This window comes from Anopheles moucheti, chromosome 2 (assembly GCF_943734755.1).
Source record: "Anopheles moucheti chromosome 2, idAnoMoucSN_F20_07, whole genome shotgun sequence".
In the NCBI taxonomy this organism is placed as follows: Eukaryota; Metazoa; Arthropoda; class Insecta; order Diptera; family Culicidae; genus Anopheles; species Anopheles moucheti.
Genome location: NC_069140.1, coordinates 1,902,053 through 1,922,140, shown reverse-complemented (window position 1 = coordinate 1,922,140; position 20,088 = coordinate 1,902,053). Strand labels below are relative to the sequence as shown.

General features: G+C 39.0%; 5 protein-coding genes across 5 annotated transcripts; 4 read left to right on the top strand and 1 right to left on the bottom strand.

Annotated features, from left to right (window-relative positions):
• Positions 1-399: 399 nt before the first annotated feature.
• LOC128297152 (uncharacterized) lies at positions 400-3,620 on the top strand. Its single transcript, XM_053032728.1, has 2 exons — positions 400-901; positions 1,310-3,620. Exons 1-2 carry the CDS (start codon positions 400-402, stop codon positions 1,480-1,482), a joined length of 675 nt encoding a protein of 224 aa, XP_052888688.1. The 3' UTR covers positions 1,483-3,620.
• Positions 3,621-5,092: 1,472 nt separating this feature from the next.
• On the top strand, positions 5,093-6,193 carry LOC128298461 (elongation of very long chain fatty acids protein AAEL008004-like). Its single transcript, XM_053034210.1, has 5 exons — positions 5,093-5,153; positions 5,226-5,557; positions 5,637-5,742; positions 5,828-5,964; positions 6,035-6,193. The coding sequence occupies exons 1-5, from the start codon at positions 5,093-5,095 to the stop codon at positions 6,191-6,193; spliced, it is 795 nt and encodes a 264-aa protein (XP_052890170.1).
• A 1,548-nt stretch (positions 6,194-7,741) lies between these two features.
• On the top strand, positions 7,742-8,715 carry LOC128298462 (elongation of very long chain fatty acids protein AAEL008004-like). Its single transcript, XM_053034211.1, has 3 exons — positions 7,742-7,802; positions 7,864-8,057; positions 8,125-8,715. The coding sequence occupies exons 1-3, from the start codon at positions 7,742-7,744 to the stop codon at positions 8,713-8,715; spliced, it is 846 nt and encodes a 281-aa protein (XP_052890171.1).
• Positions 8,716-9,265: 550 nt separating this feature from the next.
• LOC128300863 (D-aspartate oxidase-like) lies at positions 9,266-10,507 on the top strand. Its single transcript, XM_053037095.1, has 3 exons — positions 9,266-9,465; positions 9,525-10,222; positions 10,281-10,507. The coding sequence occupies exons 1-3, from the start codon at positions 9,266-9,268 to the stop codon at positions 10,415-10,417; spliced, it is 1,035 nt and encodes a 344-aa protein (XP_052893055.1). The 3' UTR covers positions 10,418-10,507.
• Positions 10,508-10,513: 6 nt separating this feature from the next.
• On the bottom strand, positions 10,514-18,055 carry LOC128300855 (protein polybromo-1). Its single transcript, XM_053037082.1, has 16 exons — positions 17,927-18,055; positions 17,637-17,761; positions 16,586-17,510; positions 16,134-16,360; positions 15,480-16,054; positions 15,270-15,408; positions 14,818-15,188; positions 14,425-14,746; positions 14,254-14,341; positions 13,529-14,159; positions 13,279-13,451; positions 12,996-13,171; positions 12,865-12,927; positions 11,887-12,318; positions 11,039-11,618; positions 10,514-10,964 (listed from the first exon to the last, which is right to left on the bottom strand). The coding sequence occupies exons 2-16, from the start codon at positions 17,751-17,753 to the stop codon at positions 10,663-10,665; spliced, it is 5,121 nt and encodes a 1,706-aa protein (XP_052893042.1). The 5' UTR covers positions 17,754-17,761; positions 17,927-18,055; the 3' UTR covers positions 10,514-10,662.
• Between the last annotated feature and the right edge of the window lie 2,033 nt (positions 18,056-20,088).

Sequence of the window (20,088 nt, the reverse complement as noted above, 5' to 3'; positions counted from 1 at the left end):
AACACGGAAACAAAGCATCCAACAGCTCCAGTGCCGTGTCGGTTAATAGAAGTGCTCGAAACGATAGGCGCGAAAGAAATGTGAGAAACAATAACAGTGACAGTAACAATTTTCTTAAAATTCCTGAGTTAATGTTCAACGAAAGTAGTGCGTACAGTTCGGCTATTCGTGATTGCTATCGGAGTGAAGCGCGACCACCGTGATTGCTTTTCCCGGGAAAACATAACTTAAAATGCCCTCTCCTGTACGTGGCTTTAGTAAACTCGGACTTTTCTGACAGCATCTTTACTTCGGATTGGGGCGGATTATTCAGCGTGTATGGTGCCGTTTTGCAGTGGTATCAATGTGTGATAGTTCATGTGCGTTTAGTGCACCATTTCGCTCAGGAGTTCGTATAGCATGGTTTCAATTATGGATGTAGAATCGGATAGACAGGTCTGTGATAATCGGGTAATAGTGTCGCAAAGTGCGGTTAGCCAAAAATCGATTGATCTAGATATCTCGCTCAGGCCAATCATCTCATCGACAGCAGATCGCGATACGGGTAATTTGGAGCTGGTGGCACACGTGGTAACAGGTACGGCCGCCAACCTGCCGGAAACACCGCAGCAACCCGGCACGTCCGCCGGGTTACCGGCTTACCAACACGATGTTACCGATACGGATCTGGCGAAGAGAAGCATGAAGTTAAACTTAGTAGATACAGCTAACATCGGGAACGCTCGCGACATTGGGCTACCAGCGGAGTTGATCAACGCAGCATCATCGAGCACCGGTGCTGGTGCTGCTAGTGCGGGCACTGTTGTTACCACTACCGCCGCCATCATCATGAAACATCGCAAACTGAAGGAACGAACGTTTAGCGATGAAATTGGCTCACCAAAATCACCTGCTGCAACAGGTATTACATGTAGAAACGATACGCAATTAGAGATGTTAGAAACTTTCGAAAGGAGCCATCGTTTTTTTATTCGTCATTGACGTCACTAGCACTAAACAACCAGGCGTCCCCATCAGTAGTTTAGTGTGGGAAAAAAATGCATCGCTCCTGAGCGACGAAAAGAATCCTCATCCTGTCATCCTTTGATATCTTGAAATCTTGCTCATAACTCTCATAACTTTCTTAGTCACATTATTTGCTTTATAATTTCATTAACTTTAACTGTTTTACTTATATGAGATGTTTTTATATCGAATGATCTAATGTTTTCTTTACTGTTTTCTATTATACTCCTACATGCCCCACAGGTAAGGGCATCGTGCATTACCCGTTAATAACTGCTCATAATACTTCACTACCCAATCCAAGTAGAAGTAGTCGACGACCGTAAGGCACTAAGGGATGCACTGTACCAAGGAATCTTTCATCGACATCGTCGAACGATCTTCGCGGTAGGAAGCTTTTTGCGAATGCTGAAAAGCCGAAATTCCTCGTACAACACGATACGCAGCTCGTCGGAGGGAGAGGATGATACGAAGTAAGAATGCGTGGCCGTTACGCGTAAGATAATGTTACTGTTAATACGCAAAAGAAAAAAAACACAATAGAGTTTTCACAATTGCCTAAACATGTTGAATAATTTCAACGACATCTGTCGGTTATCATTTACTTAGTTACGTAGCCTAGCTCCCCAGAAAGGATGCATGTTAAGCCCACCGAACCCTACAAACCTATAATCAATACGACCTTCCTCCCCGCCCAGTTTGATCTTGATTTGTATGTTTCTCTATGTGTTTTTGATTTAGAAAACAATCTGCCTTAGGATTAGTGGAAAAAAAACCGACAGTAAATAGTATTTTTTACATAACGTCTTACAGATCTGAACAATGTGTAGTTTAGCGAACAAGAAAACGAAAACAAAACTCGGAGCAAACGGATTGGATCTCTTTTGTTAGTTTGTAGCTAAATATTGTATTGATTTAATGTGCTACGAATGACAGTATAAAGTGCAATCGACATTCAGCTGAAGTTACAATGCGAATAAAATGACCAATTTGTACGACAGTGATATATTATAGTAGATCAACAGGGACGACATGTTGTCAAAACCATAGCTTTTTTCTGTATCCTGTGCATTCCTTGATGCTATAGCCATTGATTAGGTAATACGTTATTAACAACCAACACAACCTTCCTCGTAGAAGAGCTTACAGATACTCATAACGACGGGCACGGCGTTCGATTCATGTTGGTTTGAACAATCGAGCCGTGTAATCAATGCTATCATCCATTCATAAGTCTGTTACATACGCAATAAGTGATAAATATGCAGTTTTTAGCGGAAATACAAACCAGCTCATGATTGTTTTTCCTTAATTTAGATCGTCCTAGTGCGATAGAATTGTTCAAATACGTCGTGGAATATTAACATGAATTTTAGCAACACTATCATATATTTTATGTGTTAGGAGAATTTCCCGAGCTTTTGTTGTAGTTGGGTTATATAAAAATATGCCCAAAATATGAGGCGTTCGAGTTCTTATGATATCATTTATTGCTTCATACGTTTTGATATACACTTCTAGATATTTTTATGATTTCCATCATTCATCATAATTGTTTGTTGTAGTGAAAAGAACGGTTTAAAAGCACTCATTAGGCAATATTTCGAAGTGCAGTGTATGGCACAAGGATATTATATGTTGATATCATGTGGAACACGATTTCAAATGTACGAAGATTTATCAAAATATTAACTGCCAATTGAAACAATCAAGTTGTAGTGAGCAAAGTTAACAAGGAGTATGCGAACAATATCAAGCAAATTGATAAACATAGCCGGAAGAACATAAACAAAAAAACACTGATGTAATAATTGAAAGCTTTTGTGTCACCACAAGAAATGAGTCAAGAATGCATAGTGTAGCGATCGGCTCTTGCAGCATTAGTTTCAACCCCGGGGAAAAAGAGGCAAAACTTGCAAAATGTAATGATATTGCAAAACAACCAAAAAAAAAACGAATCAAGATCCCGCCTGTTAGAATTGAAATAAAAAGTGTAGATCGTCTGAAATGATCCTCGGACAAACTCTGACAAACCAAATAACTGAATATGATAACGAAACGTAGACACTGTTATAGGCTCATACAGTTAAACCGATATGATAATTGCGAATTCTTTACTGGATGTCAAAGTTTTATACGCAAATGGACCACCCATATGTGAGCCGAGACATCAGGCGCTTAAGAAAACAAACAAACAAAAGGATGGAAAATAAACGTAACCAAAAATAAAATAGCTAAATTAGTTTTAAAATAATTGCTAGCCGTGACGTGTATGTTAATATTGTGCAGTAAAAAAGTTTTTTGTTAAGCATTACTATTACCACGATATCCACGACGGCCAAGAGCGACAGTGTCACACAGTTTTAAAACCCCCAAAAAGGTAATACCAAAAGTGGACGATAGCGTCAAATCCAAGATCCGACCGGTACGCTGAATTTGTGGTTAAAAAGCATTAAAAAACTGAATGTATATACGTGTGGTAAAAGGCAGATCAATGAGAGAAGTTATTGAAAACCAACGCAAACAATATATACTGTAATACACCAGAAGCAGCTAACACGTGTGCGAATTAGATTTGGGAATAAAGACACAAATTGTGTTACTATCTTATGTGTTTCATTGCATTTTCCAATACAAACTCTCAAGATTACTGAGGATCCTAGGTTGTAATCGTGCAACGGCCAAAAAAAATCCTCTATTTCCTTTTGATCATTGCTGTAGATTGGTACTCTACATCCCATCCTGCTATATGGGTCAGCGCCTGAAGTAAGCAGACTCATCTCATTGGTTCTTAGTCATGATATCACTCACCAGGAGAGAAATGCTTTCCAACAATAAGAAGCTGGTCTATTTGTGCATAATTCCTCTGTGGTTGTTCAGGTTGAAGAATTTTCCAGAGATCTTCAGCTTCGAAGAATTCCAATTAATGCGGAAAATTTGCAATGCCATGTGCGGAACTTTAAATTTATGTTACCATGTTGTTTTCAATTTTTCTGATTCTAACTTATTCTAACTAATATGCAGTAGTATTGAAAGTAGTTTACAAGAACTCTTCCTCAATTTCTAAACTTCTAGATGGTATGAAAAATGTTGAATAATATCCCTTTTTTCAATTGGTTTTTCCCTACTTTAAATGTTCGCTGACATTGCTGCGTTATTTCGCGAGAGAAATCAGATCCATTCTCTTAGTAGCAATGCGTTACCAGAGTACTAGAGTGCTATTAATAACCCAAATATTGAACACTATGTGACAAATTTACTGTTGCGGCACCAATCAACCAACTATGCCAACCAAGTCCGATGAACTTAACGACTGCTCCCAATCCAACGAATGTAATGGAAAGTTTAAAGTTCACTTAATCTCATTTCAAACAAAAAGCCTCCCAATCCCCGCAATTGAAAAACAGTTTGGTATTAGGTAAGTTCGCTCGTTGTTCTCTAAATTTGCGTATTTATTTAACCCAATAAGGTGATTTGCGTTCCTGAGTGATTGTTAACAGTACGGGCAAGGGCTTGGTGTGCCGGGCAATCCGTACACTGTATGTATTTGTTTGTACCTATTGCTATTCCAATGGTACCACAGCACACAGTGTGTTGGAAAATGTGAGACCAACCAATTCTGTAATTTATGCACTGTATGCAGATCGGTTGAAACACAGACTAGCCATACTCGCAAGAGGTTTGGTGCGTTCGATTTAGCATTTCGTGGGTCACTTTTATGCTAGTGGTTGGAATCGCCGTTGTGTAGACAGACGATCCATTCGTATTCGAACATTCGATCGTTCCATAGTAGGATCGTGATAAGTTAATTTAAGTTGTTGCGGGTTTTTTTTTGTTTGAAAATGTGCAATATTAGCTGTACGCGAGATATTCTATCACCGGTGACAAATATAATAAGGCTCTCGTGAATCAATTCAAAGCTTCTTCCTTCAAATGGAAGCGCGTGTTGTGTTGATGTAGGAACACCAAACCAGCAGCAATCAACGGGTGTTTTTTTACGACAGACATTGGAGATCATTCCTTTGTTTCACTACCAGCGTGTGCTATTGGAATAATTGTAGAAAATAGTGCCCCTCTCTCCAATAAGATGGCGTTAGTGTTGCGTAATATTTACCAAACGATCAATTACTATTTCAACGAATACAAAGGTATGTAGCGTGACTTTGGATTTATGCGACTACATGCTTTCTAAAAGCTTACATTTTCGTTTCAACTGACAGATCCCCGAGTCGAGCATTATCCTTTGCTTGGGTCGCCATGGCCGATTATAGCTATTATTGTACTGTACCTACAGTTCGTCAACGATTGGGGTCGTCGATTAATGAAACATCAGAAACCATTCGATCTAACAACGGTCATGAATATGTACAATTTGATACAGATCTTTTTGAACCTTTACATCGGCATCGTGGGTGGATTGAACTCTTACTTCGATTCGGACTACAGCTGGAGTTGCGAAACGATCAACCAGAAAGACAACCCAACGAGACGTAAACTCATATTTGTAACGTATCTCTATTTTATTTCTAAAATTATTGATCTTCTAGACACGGTAAGTTCGTCGATCGATTGTAAGGAGTAATGATATACTAAAATGTAATTCTATATCTGAATGGCTTTCGCCTATCTAGGTATTCTTTGTAGTGCGAAAAAAGTATAACCAGATCACATTTCTTCACACCTATCACCATGCAGGCATGGTAGTCGCCACCTACATATTTACTAAATTTTTAGCCGGTATGTATTACCTTTTATTTGTAATGCAGGGTAATATTATCGTGTTTATACGCATCATGATTATTTTACTCCTCTTATCTTGCAGGGAGCCACGCCACACTTTTAGGGTTGATCAATAGCTTTGTACATGTTATTATGTATTTTTACTATTTCCTTACAACGTTCAAGCCGGAATTGAAAAATTCATTATGGTGGAAACGATACATCACCCAAGTTCAGCTGGTACGATTCCATCTATTTGTTGGGCATTTTATCCGTAGTTGGTAATTGTCATTTCTGTTCTATCTTACAGGTTCAGTTCACTATTCTGATGCTACATTTTGGTATTCCTTTAGTGGCAGGATACTGTGATTTCCCCAAAATTCTTCTATTTATCGGTTTCACACAAAATATGTTTATGTTCACCTTGTTTGCTGACTTTTATGTAAAAGCGTACATTAAAAAGAAATAATATTTGTCTTACAAATAAAAGGTTGGATAGCTAAACAACTTTTCTTCGTTATGTATTTTTACTGCTAGTTTTATAAGTATATGCAATTGATCCCAAAATAATGCTTACAAATAAACTGTACGTACACAGAGAGAACGGAAAACTAAGAAACATTTTAGATATTTGATTAAATATTTATTAAACTGCGTTTGTCCAAACGAAACGAAAGAAATTTTGCATATTTGTCTAATAAATACCAAACCTTAACACATTTTAATTATTTAAAACCGACTGTTCAATACCTGTTTATATGTTATATCCGTAAACATGTTGCGTACAAAATTTAGCAATAATAAGAAAAACCGGGGTCGGTCTTCACACCATAAGACTGGTCTAAAATCCCATTCGGATTAATCCCCCGTTGCAAGGAATGAGTTCCCGGCTACCGTGTAAACGATTAGTCTAGTAAACCCGAAATGGCACGCATGACATAGTAAGATGTAAGTTAGCACAATGAGGTCATGAGGTCTACTAACACTGCCATTTCTGGCTTTCTTTGACTTTATTTACCCGTTGCTAGATAGCCAGTCTTACGTATGGGGGATTGGTTCGGATGGGATTTCAAATCGCTCGTGTTGTGTGGAGGCGCCGCTACCAATACTTCACTGGGCCGCCCGGTCGAATGTTCGAACTACACCATATTGTTATTACTAAGAAACTCTACTGTACACTAACAATGAATGTCTTGAAACAATAAGCAACATTGATCACAAATAGATAAATAGCTTGGCCATTCTTCCGATAAATACAAAAAAAGATCACAATAAAGCGGAGTGTTTGGTTATGTGCTACGACAATTGCGACAACACACTAATGCAATTTTAATATTCAAGAAATATTTCGATCTCTCACAGGGGCGACCTGGTGGTGTGTTTAGTAGCGGCATCGGCTCCACACAACTGGACAGTGGCCAAGTCTCATCTGGTCCGTTCTCTTGTAGCTTCTTAGACAGACTATTCGGCTACGTGGTAAAAGATAAGTCTAGTAAGCCAGAAAAAATGTCAGGTATAAACCTAGTCGAGTAGCAGGTCGTTACGCCAAGCAAAAGTTGTAATTGTTGCTGTAGGTAGTATTTAATTAATCGGACCTTTTACCTAACTCTCGATGCAAATTGCAAAAGAGGTTAATTGCGATATGCATTATTAGTTTCCAATTTTACGTAACAGTTCGAGCTGGAACTGTTTCGACGTTACTGCACGGCCCTCTCGCAATGGCACACGATAGATAAACCGACGATTTATTGTACCGTCTTCAATACATTGCTTCACTGCTGCAAAATGAACACATATCGGCCTTGTTTGAACTTTCCTTTCGTTACAATCTTGCTACGAAATTGTATATGACTGACCCGAACGAAAAGTTGCCAATAAGACACTAATAACTTGTTTAAAAACTCAACCTCAACTATCGCTTCAGTACAGTGATAAGTTATTGGCGGAAGTGGACACAAATCTGTAGCTTTAGCGTAGCACCCGATATAGTAGTTCGCGGAACATCTCGCAGTGCACCATGGTGACAGTGCTTAGCATTGCTACTAAATACTACAATGATTACTTCATCGAGCGAAGAGGTAAGCATCACACACGTGGAGGCTAATCGTGCACAAACTGAGACTTTTTTGTTCACTTTAGACGACCGTAGTGCGCATCTTCCTTTGGCTGGATCACCCGTTTACATCGTGGGCATTGTTTTAGCCTATTTATACTTCGTGCTCCGCTATGGTCCACGTCATATGGCGAATCGAAAGCCGTACAATGTCCTCCACATGATAAAGGCTTACAACTTGTTCCAAATGGCCGCAAATGTTATGCTGTTTCTGCGTATTGTAAGTGTGTGTAAGCGAATAGACACTAAATGAGTACTAACATACTGCTATATTTTTCTCATTACAGTGTTACAATGTTTTCATTTTGTATGACAATTTTTCCTTCCGATGTCAACCGATCGACTACACGAGATCGAAGGCAGGGATGGATGAAGTTTACTTCAGCTACGCTTATTTCTGGCTCAAGCTATTCGACTTAGCTGATACGATATTTTTCGTTTTACGCAAGAAACAATCCCATGTTTCGTTTCTGCATGTGTATCACCATTCGTTCATGGTAGTAACCACCTATTGCGCTCTAGTATTCGTTCCCGGAGGTCACGTCTTACTGCTCGGTCTGTGGAATACGCTGGTACATGCGATAATGTACTTTTACTATTTTCTCACATCACTGGGAGCACAGAGCAGCAGCGTGTGGTGGAAAAAATATCTTACAAGACTGCAGCTGACTCAGTTCATACACTTAGCTTTCCATTTTGGACGCCCGCTGGTCTGCGGAAATTGCAATTTCCCAACGTTTTGGCTGTGGTACGGATTTCTGCAGGCAATCATTGTGCTGGGTTTGTTTTTAGACTTTTACATCAAAACGTACAATAAGCGCGTTAAAAGTAGTACCCCGAGCAAAATGAAATCTGCAGTGAGAGGAAAGGTTAATTGAACTGAATGTGATTAATAGTACCGCCAGCTCATTAATTATGAAACATTATTCAATGCACATGACTTCTAATCGGGCGGTTCACATGGTAACTGAGTAGAGGACGTAAGCAATAGGTAGCAGGGAGGAAACAGAGCATAATAACCGTATTACTTTAATGTCATAGATCCCGAATCGTTCATTAAAGTCAGCAATTCAATAGAAATAAGATATCGTTGTGTAAAGCAATAAAACTGTTTCATCATATCAAAATTTAGTGTTAAAAGTTATGTCCTACAAATAAATAAAGATTCTGCCTATTCAAACATTATTTCCTGCGTGTTGTCGTTAATGTTGTCAACAGGTATATTGCTTATCGTGTGGACTATTAAAAGTGAATCAATGATTATTCTTCTTCGTATCTATCGTAACGCGCCAAAGCGAGATAACTAAATGCAATATTTTTAGCCCTGAGTCAGCTGATGATTGAATCAGTTGCGGCTTTTCTTGCTAAGAGTTTGCAGTGATTTTTCACATTCATTTGTAAACAACTACCTGGCTACGCAAAAGAACGATGTGTACGAACTATCAACAGTTTGTTATCTTAGGTGGTGGAATAAATGGATTATCCTGTGCTATGCGATTGTCGAATGAATTTCCCTGTTCAACAATACAGCTCATAAGTGATAATTTTAGTCCCAACACAACGAGTGACGTGGCCGCTGGATTGTGGGGACCGTACGTATTAGGTAAAACATCGATCATCGATTGTAGGTTCGTAAGGCGCATCGCACCACGTTTGCAGTTTAACCTAAAGCAACGATATTTTCTAGACGATGGGCTCAAGCAACGCACGACTATTTCCTGCAACTATGGCGTGGTGGATATGCCGATCGGTGTGGAATTTGTTTAGTGCCAGTTCTGGAGTGTTATGAAAACGACACACCCGCTCCTTGGTGGCATGATATTGTGTTTGGATTTAGTAAAGTGTGTGAGGCGTCTGAACATTTTAAACTACAGCAGAACGTCCAAACGGCATTTATGTACATCACTTTTACATGCGAACCTTCCAAACTGATGAAACACTATCGTGACATTTTGTCCACTCGTAATGTAGTGTTTCGCCAAGAACGTTTGGAAAGTATCCGTTGCTTGGAACGCATGGACATTGCCGCAAATGCTATTATTATCAATTGTCTAGGTATGGGTTCGCAAAACGTTGCAGATGATGCAGAACTGTTTCCCGTCCGTGGTCAGGTTCAGCGTGTACAGTCGACATCCGTATTTCATTCATTCACCAATGAATCGTGCTACATAATTCCCAACACGGATACAGTCATTTTGGGTGGGACGAAGCAAAAAAGCAACAATCTGCTGGTAAGCCCCATTGACCGGTACACTATCAGAAAGGGTTGCCTAGACCTTATGCCTTCATTGAAAGATGCACTAATCGTACGGGATAGTGTTGGATTACGTCCGGTCAGATCTACCGGGGTACGTTTAGAACTGGAATGTATCGTTTTCGTTAATGGTAAGTTCAAACATAACTCTTCAATTACCTTCCTTAACTTAATGGAGTCATGTTTCAGGAGAGCGTCATGCATTAGTCCACAACTATGGTCACGGTGGTGCAGGAATTACACTTGCATGGGGATGTGCTGGCGAGGTGACCCGTTTGGTGCATGAATATTATGCGAAAATGGCGAATCTGCAGATGAAACTGTAATAAAACTAATATACTAAACAAAGTATATGTAAAAAATCAACCAGATTATCAGCATTCTATTCTCAAATTCAAACTTTTACCAATTTTGCGTACTGCTGGATATAATGTATTTATATCTTACATTAAAACATTTGTTACAAAGTTCAATGGATAAGAAATAAAATCTTTTCTCTATGCTTGAAATGAAATATCTGCAAACCTATAAGGCATGAAATGTAATGTGATACTTAATTCTTAAACTACATCTAAAAGCGATCAAATTGGATCACTTCCTTCATCATGAAATTCCGCAACTGCCACAACGCATCCACTACAACATCTGAACGGTCTTGAGCACGTTTCCCAAGCCACTGCTGCGGTAGCCTATTTACATCCGTATTAGGAATAGTCTCTCTGGTAGCGGTGAATGTTTTCTGCCACGGTGTAATGTAGGTCGATTTCTGCTGCAGCCTTTCGATGTATTTGATGTATGCTTCCGAATGTAGTACACGTTGGGGTCGGGGAGGTACCGTAACAAACAACGGTTCTGCTGGTTGGGCAGAAATGTCTGAAATAATAATATGCAAAACGTAAATAATTGATTCCGCGGATTACATGCTTCGATCGTAACAGATATCTTACAGCTGAAGTACGGGGCAGTAATCGAATTGCCAATTTGCGGTGCATTGGCTCCACTAGCCGTTGCCATTGATGTTGATTGTTGTGCGTGCATCGGTTGCATCTGATTATTGCCAGATACTACGCCGCCAGCGTTTTGAGCAGACAGTGCCATAATGTTTGTGTTAGTGCCGTTCAATGGATGGCTTCCTACGTTACCCATTGGTTGTAAAGTAATCGTCCCCATGTTGCTGGCGTTTACGTTGCCCATGCTAACCGCAGGTGCATTATTTCCCGTATTTATTCCAGGAGGGCGTTTAGAATGCACGTAGTTTTTGCTACGGTCCTGCGGTTGAATTAACTTGCTAACACCTTTCGTTAAATGCACTTCCTTGACGTGCTTCACAAGTCGCGTAACAGACGGAAAAGGTGGCATGTTCCGGCGGAGTCGCACACAGTTCCTCCAGATGCAGATAAATTCTTGATCTGCAGACGCGATGAATGTCTTGTAAACACAGCCCGCACCTTCGGCAATACAATGCTCCGACCATTCAGCAGGATCCTCATATTGATGATCACATTTGTCCCAGCAGCATTCATAGGCCTGTTTTTAAAGCGAAATTTGAAGATAAAAGGCAAAAGCAAAGATATGATTACTGAGCAAATGTAAACAATATCATCAAATCACAAATCTTTAAATCGTCCAAGCACTACCATTATAATTACAAAACGGAAAGAAAATCTTGGGCACATTATTGAAAAACGCAAAATTGCTTATTCAAGATTCAAGCAAAGTTACTTGTCGCATCCGAAGATTCTAGCGTGACTATAATTGAGGTAAAATAATAACGAAAAAAACAAAAGCACCATACATGATTCGTTACGATGTCCTGTATGATTGGACCGTCGGTCTTGAAGTTGGCTGGGCTGGGGCAATTTGATTCAGCCATGTCGGCTGCGTACTTTGCTGCACTTTCTTCATTTATCTTAACCGCCCGCTGTTCCCAAATAGCTTTTTCTTGGTCGCTCAAATTGCGCCATTCGTTTCCGACAATGCGTGATACGTCACCGAACGTTGCTTCCGGATTGCTGGCACAGATAGTCTTCCGGTGTTCGCTAGAGTACAATATGTAGCCTGTCACTAGCTTCTTGCCGGGTTTAGATGTTTTTTTGGTGGTCATCGTCGGAGTGCTGGTGTTGATCGTTTGTGTTGGATGTGGCGATGCCGTCATGATTGTGTCCGACCCAATCGACGGAGGCCCATCGATCGAATCATCGATGATGCCAAAGTCTTCCTTCATGTCCTGTAAGATTCAGGTGGGGCATAACAGCACAGTATGTGATGATTGTAGGCTTGTCAACACCAGCTTTTTAATATCTTTATATTGTGTTATATTATGTTATATCCTCTTCCTCCAAGGCCTTATTATTTCAACTGGCATTACCTATACATTATTTGTGAGTGTGTGTTTTTCCTACGCATTTTCAGTTTGAATTAACTTCTTACTTTAATTTAGATGCTTGTATTGCTTTTTTTTATTTAGTTTAATTTCAAGGCGTCAATGTTATTGGCACAAGATGCTACATTTCTACGAACATATTGTTAAAAGAGTTGAAAATAGATGTAATTTTTCTAAACTAAGTAGAATTAAATTACACAAGTCCAAACAGGGTTACATGAAATAATCATAATACCCATTAGCATGAAAGTTTAACGCTACTTTATGATTGTTAGACTAGATACTTTTTCGAGAAGGTTAGTAATTATGTAAGCACACTATGAAATTTCATCAAACTACTTATGACCGCTAAGTTCGGTTATTATTGTAAATAAAGATTATAATACGTACCATAAAATCAGTCGAAGAAATTGGCTTATTTTCCTGAACTGCTGCAATTTCGCCACATGTTACCTTAAAGTGTTGATAAAGTTAGTGGGATCTTCCCATTGAATTATCTTACATTTTCTCTTCATACATACCTTTGGAGGATTTATGGGACGACGGAAATGATACACTTCATCCGTAGTGACCATTTGGCTGTGCGTGAATTTACGCAAACCCGAAGGAGCAACTATTTTGCGAATTTGTTTTTTAAATTCATCAAATATAGATTCGCACATGTATACGTCGGACTCTCCGATTTCCGTTGGTCTTCCTAATAATAGAGGTGTTGGATAATGGTGTTAGAATTTTTTATCTTTGAGTTCATTCAATATAATACTAAAACCTAACACGGTTATTTTAAAATAAGTTTATACTTACTAGTGATATATTCGCTTTGATCGAGCACCGCACATCGACCAACAATAGCCACAGCAGAAGTTGTTTCTTGAATGGTTGACAGCAAAACTTCTTGCCGATAAAATAATCTACTTATCGTGCCAGGTACTTCGGGAGGAGTTAGAAGCCAGGGTCCGCGGAACAAAATTTTTCCACTAAAAATTGAAATTAGAATACAACCAAGTGGTTACATTTTTTTCTTATAGTATATTCCGAAAGAATATCTACTTACTCTTTTGTTTCCCAAATAGATGTAATCTGTGAAATCGATTGCTTGCCAGATTCGGTAGCTACGTAGACGTAATCGCCGGTTTTGACTACACCTCCACAAACGGTATTGTATTGTTCATAATACACATTTCCATCTTCCACCCCGTTCATATATATAACCACGTTTGGTTTCTCCTTTTCAAGCATTGCTTCTTGAAGTTGTAATTCCGACAGTTCCTCCTTATGCTTCTCAACACGCTCTTTGAAAACAGACATAACGCGCTTTATTTCCAGCGGTACCTCTCGAGGAATCAGCTTCACTGGATCATTTGCACGCACAAGATTCCAGGTTTTCAGCTTTTTGAATGATCTCGCCTTTGAACTGTACCGAGATTCGCATACGAACACATCCTTGATGGGAAAGTGTTCTGGCTTCAGTTTAACATAGTCCCGGACGTGCATAACAAAGCATTTATTCAATGCTTTAGACAGAGGGATTTGAATGTGTTGGTCGCTTTTGAAAAGTTCCTGCTCCATGAATTTCCTTGTTTGCACGTGATACGTTTCGTGCGGCCGGAGAAGCAACAAACCGTCCATCATCTTAATATTGTCGACCGTTGTCCACAGGCGCTCGATATACATGATGCCAGGAACTGGAACATAAAATCGATCAATAGAAATAACCATGACACCAACACAATAAGAACAGTTTCCTTAAATTACGTTAAAAATAACACAGATACATACTTTTGTTTTCCGGCATGTCGATATACACAAAGTCTCCGGGAGAAAATACTTTTTGATCGATTGTCATACTCTCTCCTTGAGATGGTTGCTAATAGATAAATAAAGCATGGATGATATTCGAAATCAACTAATGTGTAATATAAACTACGGTTTAATTCATATGGTACTCACCACTGCATCGCTATCAGTGTCGGTTTCTTCCTCTTGCAGTAGCTTGGATTGTCGTAGAGATTCTACAGCGGCACTTAGGTGCATTGTGTTGTAGCTCAGGGCGGGAGATTCGAGCACGTTTCCATTTTGACATAACTCGTCGCGTTTTTTTATAAAGAATGATTGCAACTCAATGGAATCTTCAAACACCTGCGAATCTGTGCGACTTAGTCGACGTGCGCGCTCAAGGCAACTAAATATGTCTTCTTGAAACGTATCCAAACGCTTGTACAAACCCTTGTCTAGACGGCGTTTGATGAGATCTAAAGAAATTGCTCTCACCCTGGAAAGAAAACAATATGATATACATTATTTATTACGCATTTTGGACAAACCTTCTGCTTTCGTTATTACCTATTGCCATCGCATTCATCGTACTCAACTAATTCTGCCAGGGAATCCGAATAACATCGACCCTCTTCATCTTGATAGTTATAAAACGTAGTAAAGAGAGATAGTAAAAGCTCCTGCACTGCTTGTTGTACATTGGGTACGGTTTCTTCACTTCGCAGAGCTTGTTTCGTCTGGATGAGCAATTGTTGCAAACATAGCGCATCTTTGTAAATTTGAGAATCTGGTTCATTGTACTTGCAAGCGTTCTCGAACATAAGCATAAAATCTGCTGCCATATCATCGACGCTTTCATAAATCTGTTGGCGTAGCTTTTTCTCGATCTTTTCAATGTCAATCGGGTCTTTGATGATATCATAATAATCAGGATATTCCTATAAATAATGATAAAAATTGAAGAAATTGAATAAGAAAGCTACTGTAGTGAAATTCGTTTGTACGCCATGTTATCTTACGCTTTTTGAAGGTAATTTCATAAATATATACGAAAGCTGTCGGTTCTGTTTCGGTTCTCGGTATTCCCGTATCGTGTCATACATTTGCTTTAGTTTCGTTTCCAGTGGAGTAGAATTACTCTTGCGCGCAGGTTTGACACTGAAAATAGAGATAATAAAACCATAAGATCATGCAAAAAAACATTTACCTTCGATCGTGTCGTTCCTTACATTTTCCCAGAAAGGCTAAATTTTTTGCTCATGCCCGAAAACTCCTTCAACTTTTCATTCAATGCCTTCTCGAGAATGTTAGCATCTTCGTAGATCATCGACCCTTCTTCGTTATATTTGCGACAGTTTGAAAACATCAGCCGATAGTCGCCCACAATATCATCGATGGTGCTGTAACGATCCGCTTTAATATTGTTTTCAATCGTTGTCATATCTATCGGATGCTGAATGACTTGGTAGTAGTCTGGGTACAACTTTTTGGAAGGTTTTTCCATAAACAAGGCCATCGGTTGATGATCATCGTACGTAAAATCGACAAGAAACTCGTGTAAAGATAACAGCTTCTTTTTCAACGATATCGTTGTCGGAACCAAGCGGTTGGTTTTGGAAACCAGCGCACTATTCGAAGAACAGTGTGAAGGTGAACCAATGCTTTTGGCAACACGACCTTTTTTGCGCGATGATGTCGGTTGAGACGAATCCGTATCTTCTTCATCCTCTTCTTCGTCGCTCTCTTCTAAATCTCCCGAGTCAATCAGCTTTTGGTTGAGAATTTTCTGCATTTTTTGAGCATCCTGAAAAATAAAGCATTGAAATTTGAAACCATATCAGTTCATAGAGCTCATAAGGATTTATCTTTTATAGGACACTTACCTTATGAATTTTGCTATTGGGAGCGTTAGCTTTTTTCGCATTATCCAGCATCAAATACAGATCGGCCGTCATATCAGTAATGTGGGTGTATATACCTTTCTTCAGCTTGTTTCTTATTTGTGCCATGGAGATGGGTTTCTTGATAAGGTTGTAGTATTCGGGGTGGAAACGTTTGTTCGGTAGCTTCCAAAGAGATTCACCCAAAGGCGCACCTAAGGCATTGGGATCTATGTGAGTTCATTCAACAAATGGTATGAAAGAAAGAAACACAAAAAAGGCGGAACAAATCCAGGATGCAATGAAGATAATGAATCAATCAGATGAAATATAACAAAAACACACGTGTGAAACAGAAGAAAAAGAAATAAGGTTACAATAAAACTATAACTTCACCAATAGCCTGATATGGGTTAGTTTAACACAAAAGGAATTTAAGCTGTTGCTTCACTTACCATTAGTGTTGGCCGTGTTATACAGTTGGTCAAACAATTGCCAAAGTGGACCATCGCCCTCTGTTTCCATCGAATCATCGAAATCATCATCGGAACTTTCGATCTCTTCCTTCAGTGCAGCTACCGTCGCACTTGACGCAATTTTGGGACGTCTATTAAGAGGTTTCCTGTACCGCCCCGATTCTATATCTGCCTTGCGTGCCATAAATATCTTCTTCAACATCTTGGCGTCCTTGTAAATTTGCGACCCGGGTTCATTAAATGTGCACGCATTCTTTGTCATTTGCAGCAAGTCCTTTTCCATTTCGTTAAGGTTTGAATATGCGCTGGTTTGAATTTTGGTAGCAATTAGCTTCAAATCTATTGGATGGTCGATGATGTCATAATAGCCAGGATAGAGCTTTTTCGATGGCAATAACTGAAACATATGATGTAGTTCATGGTTGTCCAACGGATCCGTTGCCGTCATGACGATAGCGAAAAGTTCCTCGTAAGGGTCGAAATCGGAAGCTTCATCGAATTCATCCTCTTCGGCGGTGAGCGATTTCCTGGGTCGGGTAATTTTTCTTGGTCTCGTTTCCAACCATCCTTCTTCGAGTTGATTTTCTATAATACGTTTTTTGTTCGTATTAAACACATCCAGCAGCTGGCAAGCGTCTTGATATTCCGTAGAGTCAGGCTTGTAGAATGCTTTTGCATTGTTCACGATCAATTCAATGTCTGCGGCCAAATCGTCGACGTCTTCGTACGAGTCCGTCTTTAGCTTTTGTTGAACTTTGAGTAAATCAATCGGATTCATTACTACTTCGTAATAGGATGGTTCCTGGCGTCGTTTCGGTGCACGTATGAATGTATCGCAAATGGTTGTACCATCTTCTTTCTTGAATGTACGAATGGTTTCGTACAGATGTTGACATAACTCCATCTAGAAAACCATAAAAAGATACAAATTCTTACTAAGGCATTGAGTTTTCCATTTCATTGCTTCGGAATGTGTAAACTCATCAGTAGAAGGGATAAGCACACAGCCCGGGAGTTAAACATCACTTACCGGATCGAGCCTCTTCTTCTTCCTTGTTGTTGCAGGAACTGGGCTTTGCTCGGGGGAACCATCATCTTCACTGTTTTCGTCATCTTGGAACGAGCTCGTCCGCCGTCGTTTGCTCATTTCGTCTACTGCAATGTTAACCGTAGTTAAACGCAAATAAAAGGTGTGAAATTTGATAGTGAACGATAGTTGTAAAGCACGAAAAATCAGTAGCATAAAGTTTTGTGAACACAGTGCCGAGCCTCATTTGCATAAAGCAAACCGGTAAGCATATTTTACCAATAATTACTCACCCTGCTGTCCAACTATCGTAAGAACAACTTTATGAGCACTTCCGTGAAACAATTGTACCAAAGCAGAACGGTTTTAATTCCTGATAATTTAATAAACTCGGTTTAGAATTTCTTCACCGACGCCATTGCCCAGCAAACTACAAGCTGTCAATTTGTAAGCAAACTCCGTAGTGTAGCAGTGTGCGTGATTGTTCCAATCAACATTCGTTTCTCTTTTATTCTTTTTCTCTCTTGTTTCTCTTTCAAACACACGAATAGAGTGAAGAGAGTGAGAATCATGAAACAGTTGAAATGTTGCTCTCCGGTGAAAAAAGTCATGTAAAGATACGTGAAACATTTCATACCACCTCGCGATACGGGGCCGTTGAAGACATTATTTAAAATTTCAGAGCTTATTTTTAATTAGGATAAAATTCCTGTTCAAACCGAAATGAGAATGTTCTATTCTAGATTCTTATTTCAATCTAGAAATACATAACTCTAACCAATCTTCCATATAATTACATATCCACCGCCTAGTTTGTATTGTACTTTTATTTCATGATACGTACCTGCAGCATGCTGTGAATCACGTGTCCCCAATACTGAGATCCAGCGTAAAATAAAAACTCTTCTTTTTAAATCATACCAGGTTCTAAATTAGATCATCATGTATTTTACAGAAAGGCATTTTGGAACTCTGTTAGCTACACACATTAACATAACTCAAATAGTTTTATTACTTGCGTTTCTTAAGTAATATCTTTGATTATATGAATACTAAAATACATATAAGTGTGTATCTAAATGTCCATATTCCACTTTCTTAATGATTTACCAGAGGATTGAATATGATAAGTTTAAAACTTTATTATGATCTAAATCTGATGCTGATGTGTTACAGGATTATGTTTACATTACGGGAATATGTTTCTAGCCATACCTCAATAACCTAGTTTGATCGAGATAATTCCACTATCAAATGCATTTATAGGAAAAGAAATACAGCTTCTTACGTTTAAAATAACATTTTTCATACAGCATATTGCTATACAGCTTTACTGAGAGCTTCTGATTGATTGTTTTACTTAAAGAAAATGATGATTGATTGCTTCTCTCTGGCTCCTAGAGATGTCCAGGTAAGGCAAAAGCCCAAACTAGCGTCCCATAATTATGCAGGTTTGAGTGCATAATTGAAGAATAGTTACATATGTCCCCAGGAAAAATGTGACTGTTTGTAGTAAACGATCAATTAAACTTCGAATACATGTTTTTAAATATGATGGATGCTGTAATTTAACAATTTGACTTCTTTTTTCTTATTTGTGTATATATCTGTTTTTGCTTGAAATTGAAACATTTTTTTGTTCAAGCAGCTTCGTATTTTTCCATGGTCATTACCACACGTCTAATAAAAACGTTTCAAAATCTTATTGTACTCTCTCTTATTGTGCAACTATCACAACAATTTGACAAAAAGTGAAACTAATGTGCCAAATATAATAGACCATGTCTTTCGAGCCACTGGCAAAACATGAATCAGCAACTTTGCAATGTTTGACGTACGACACATTGTAAATAACATTTCCACATTAATCACTCACGTTTAGCAGGGATGTAAGGTAAACGGACAATGGATCGGTGATAGGTTTAGAGCTGTAGAGTGTTTCTTAGTTACTTAAGAGAGTGATATTACTTTATGATCAATATTGTTGACAATTCCATTCACTTTATCCTGTTTTTTAATGCTACTACTAATATGTACAGTGCCAAACATTAACAGATTCCAAGTAATTCCCTTGCACGCGTGTGGTATATCACGAAAATAAAACTGTTCCATGTATTGTCGATTCTACGACATGAGAGCTCTATGTAGAACGTGGCTTGAGGATTAGATTGATTTCCCCTAAGGTTTTCTTGGAAGCTGTATAATAACAGTGATGAAACAAGCAGTAACAGATTACCTGGGATACGTAAAATTTCGACACACAGTCTAAGTGTCTTACAATTTGAACCAATTTAGTTGGGTCGAGAGTTGGGCAGTTTTAGGAACGCCGCACCATTTTGATATGTTAGCTAAGAGCGGGTTTGCCTTTAAAACGTTCGTTTGTATTGCGGACGACGATTTACTCAACCAAGCTAGAACATATCGCTGGACAAGACTAACACATCGTGCCAGCGTG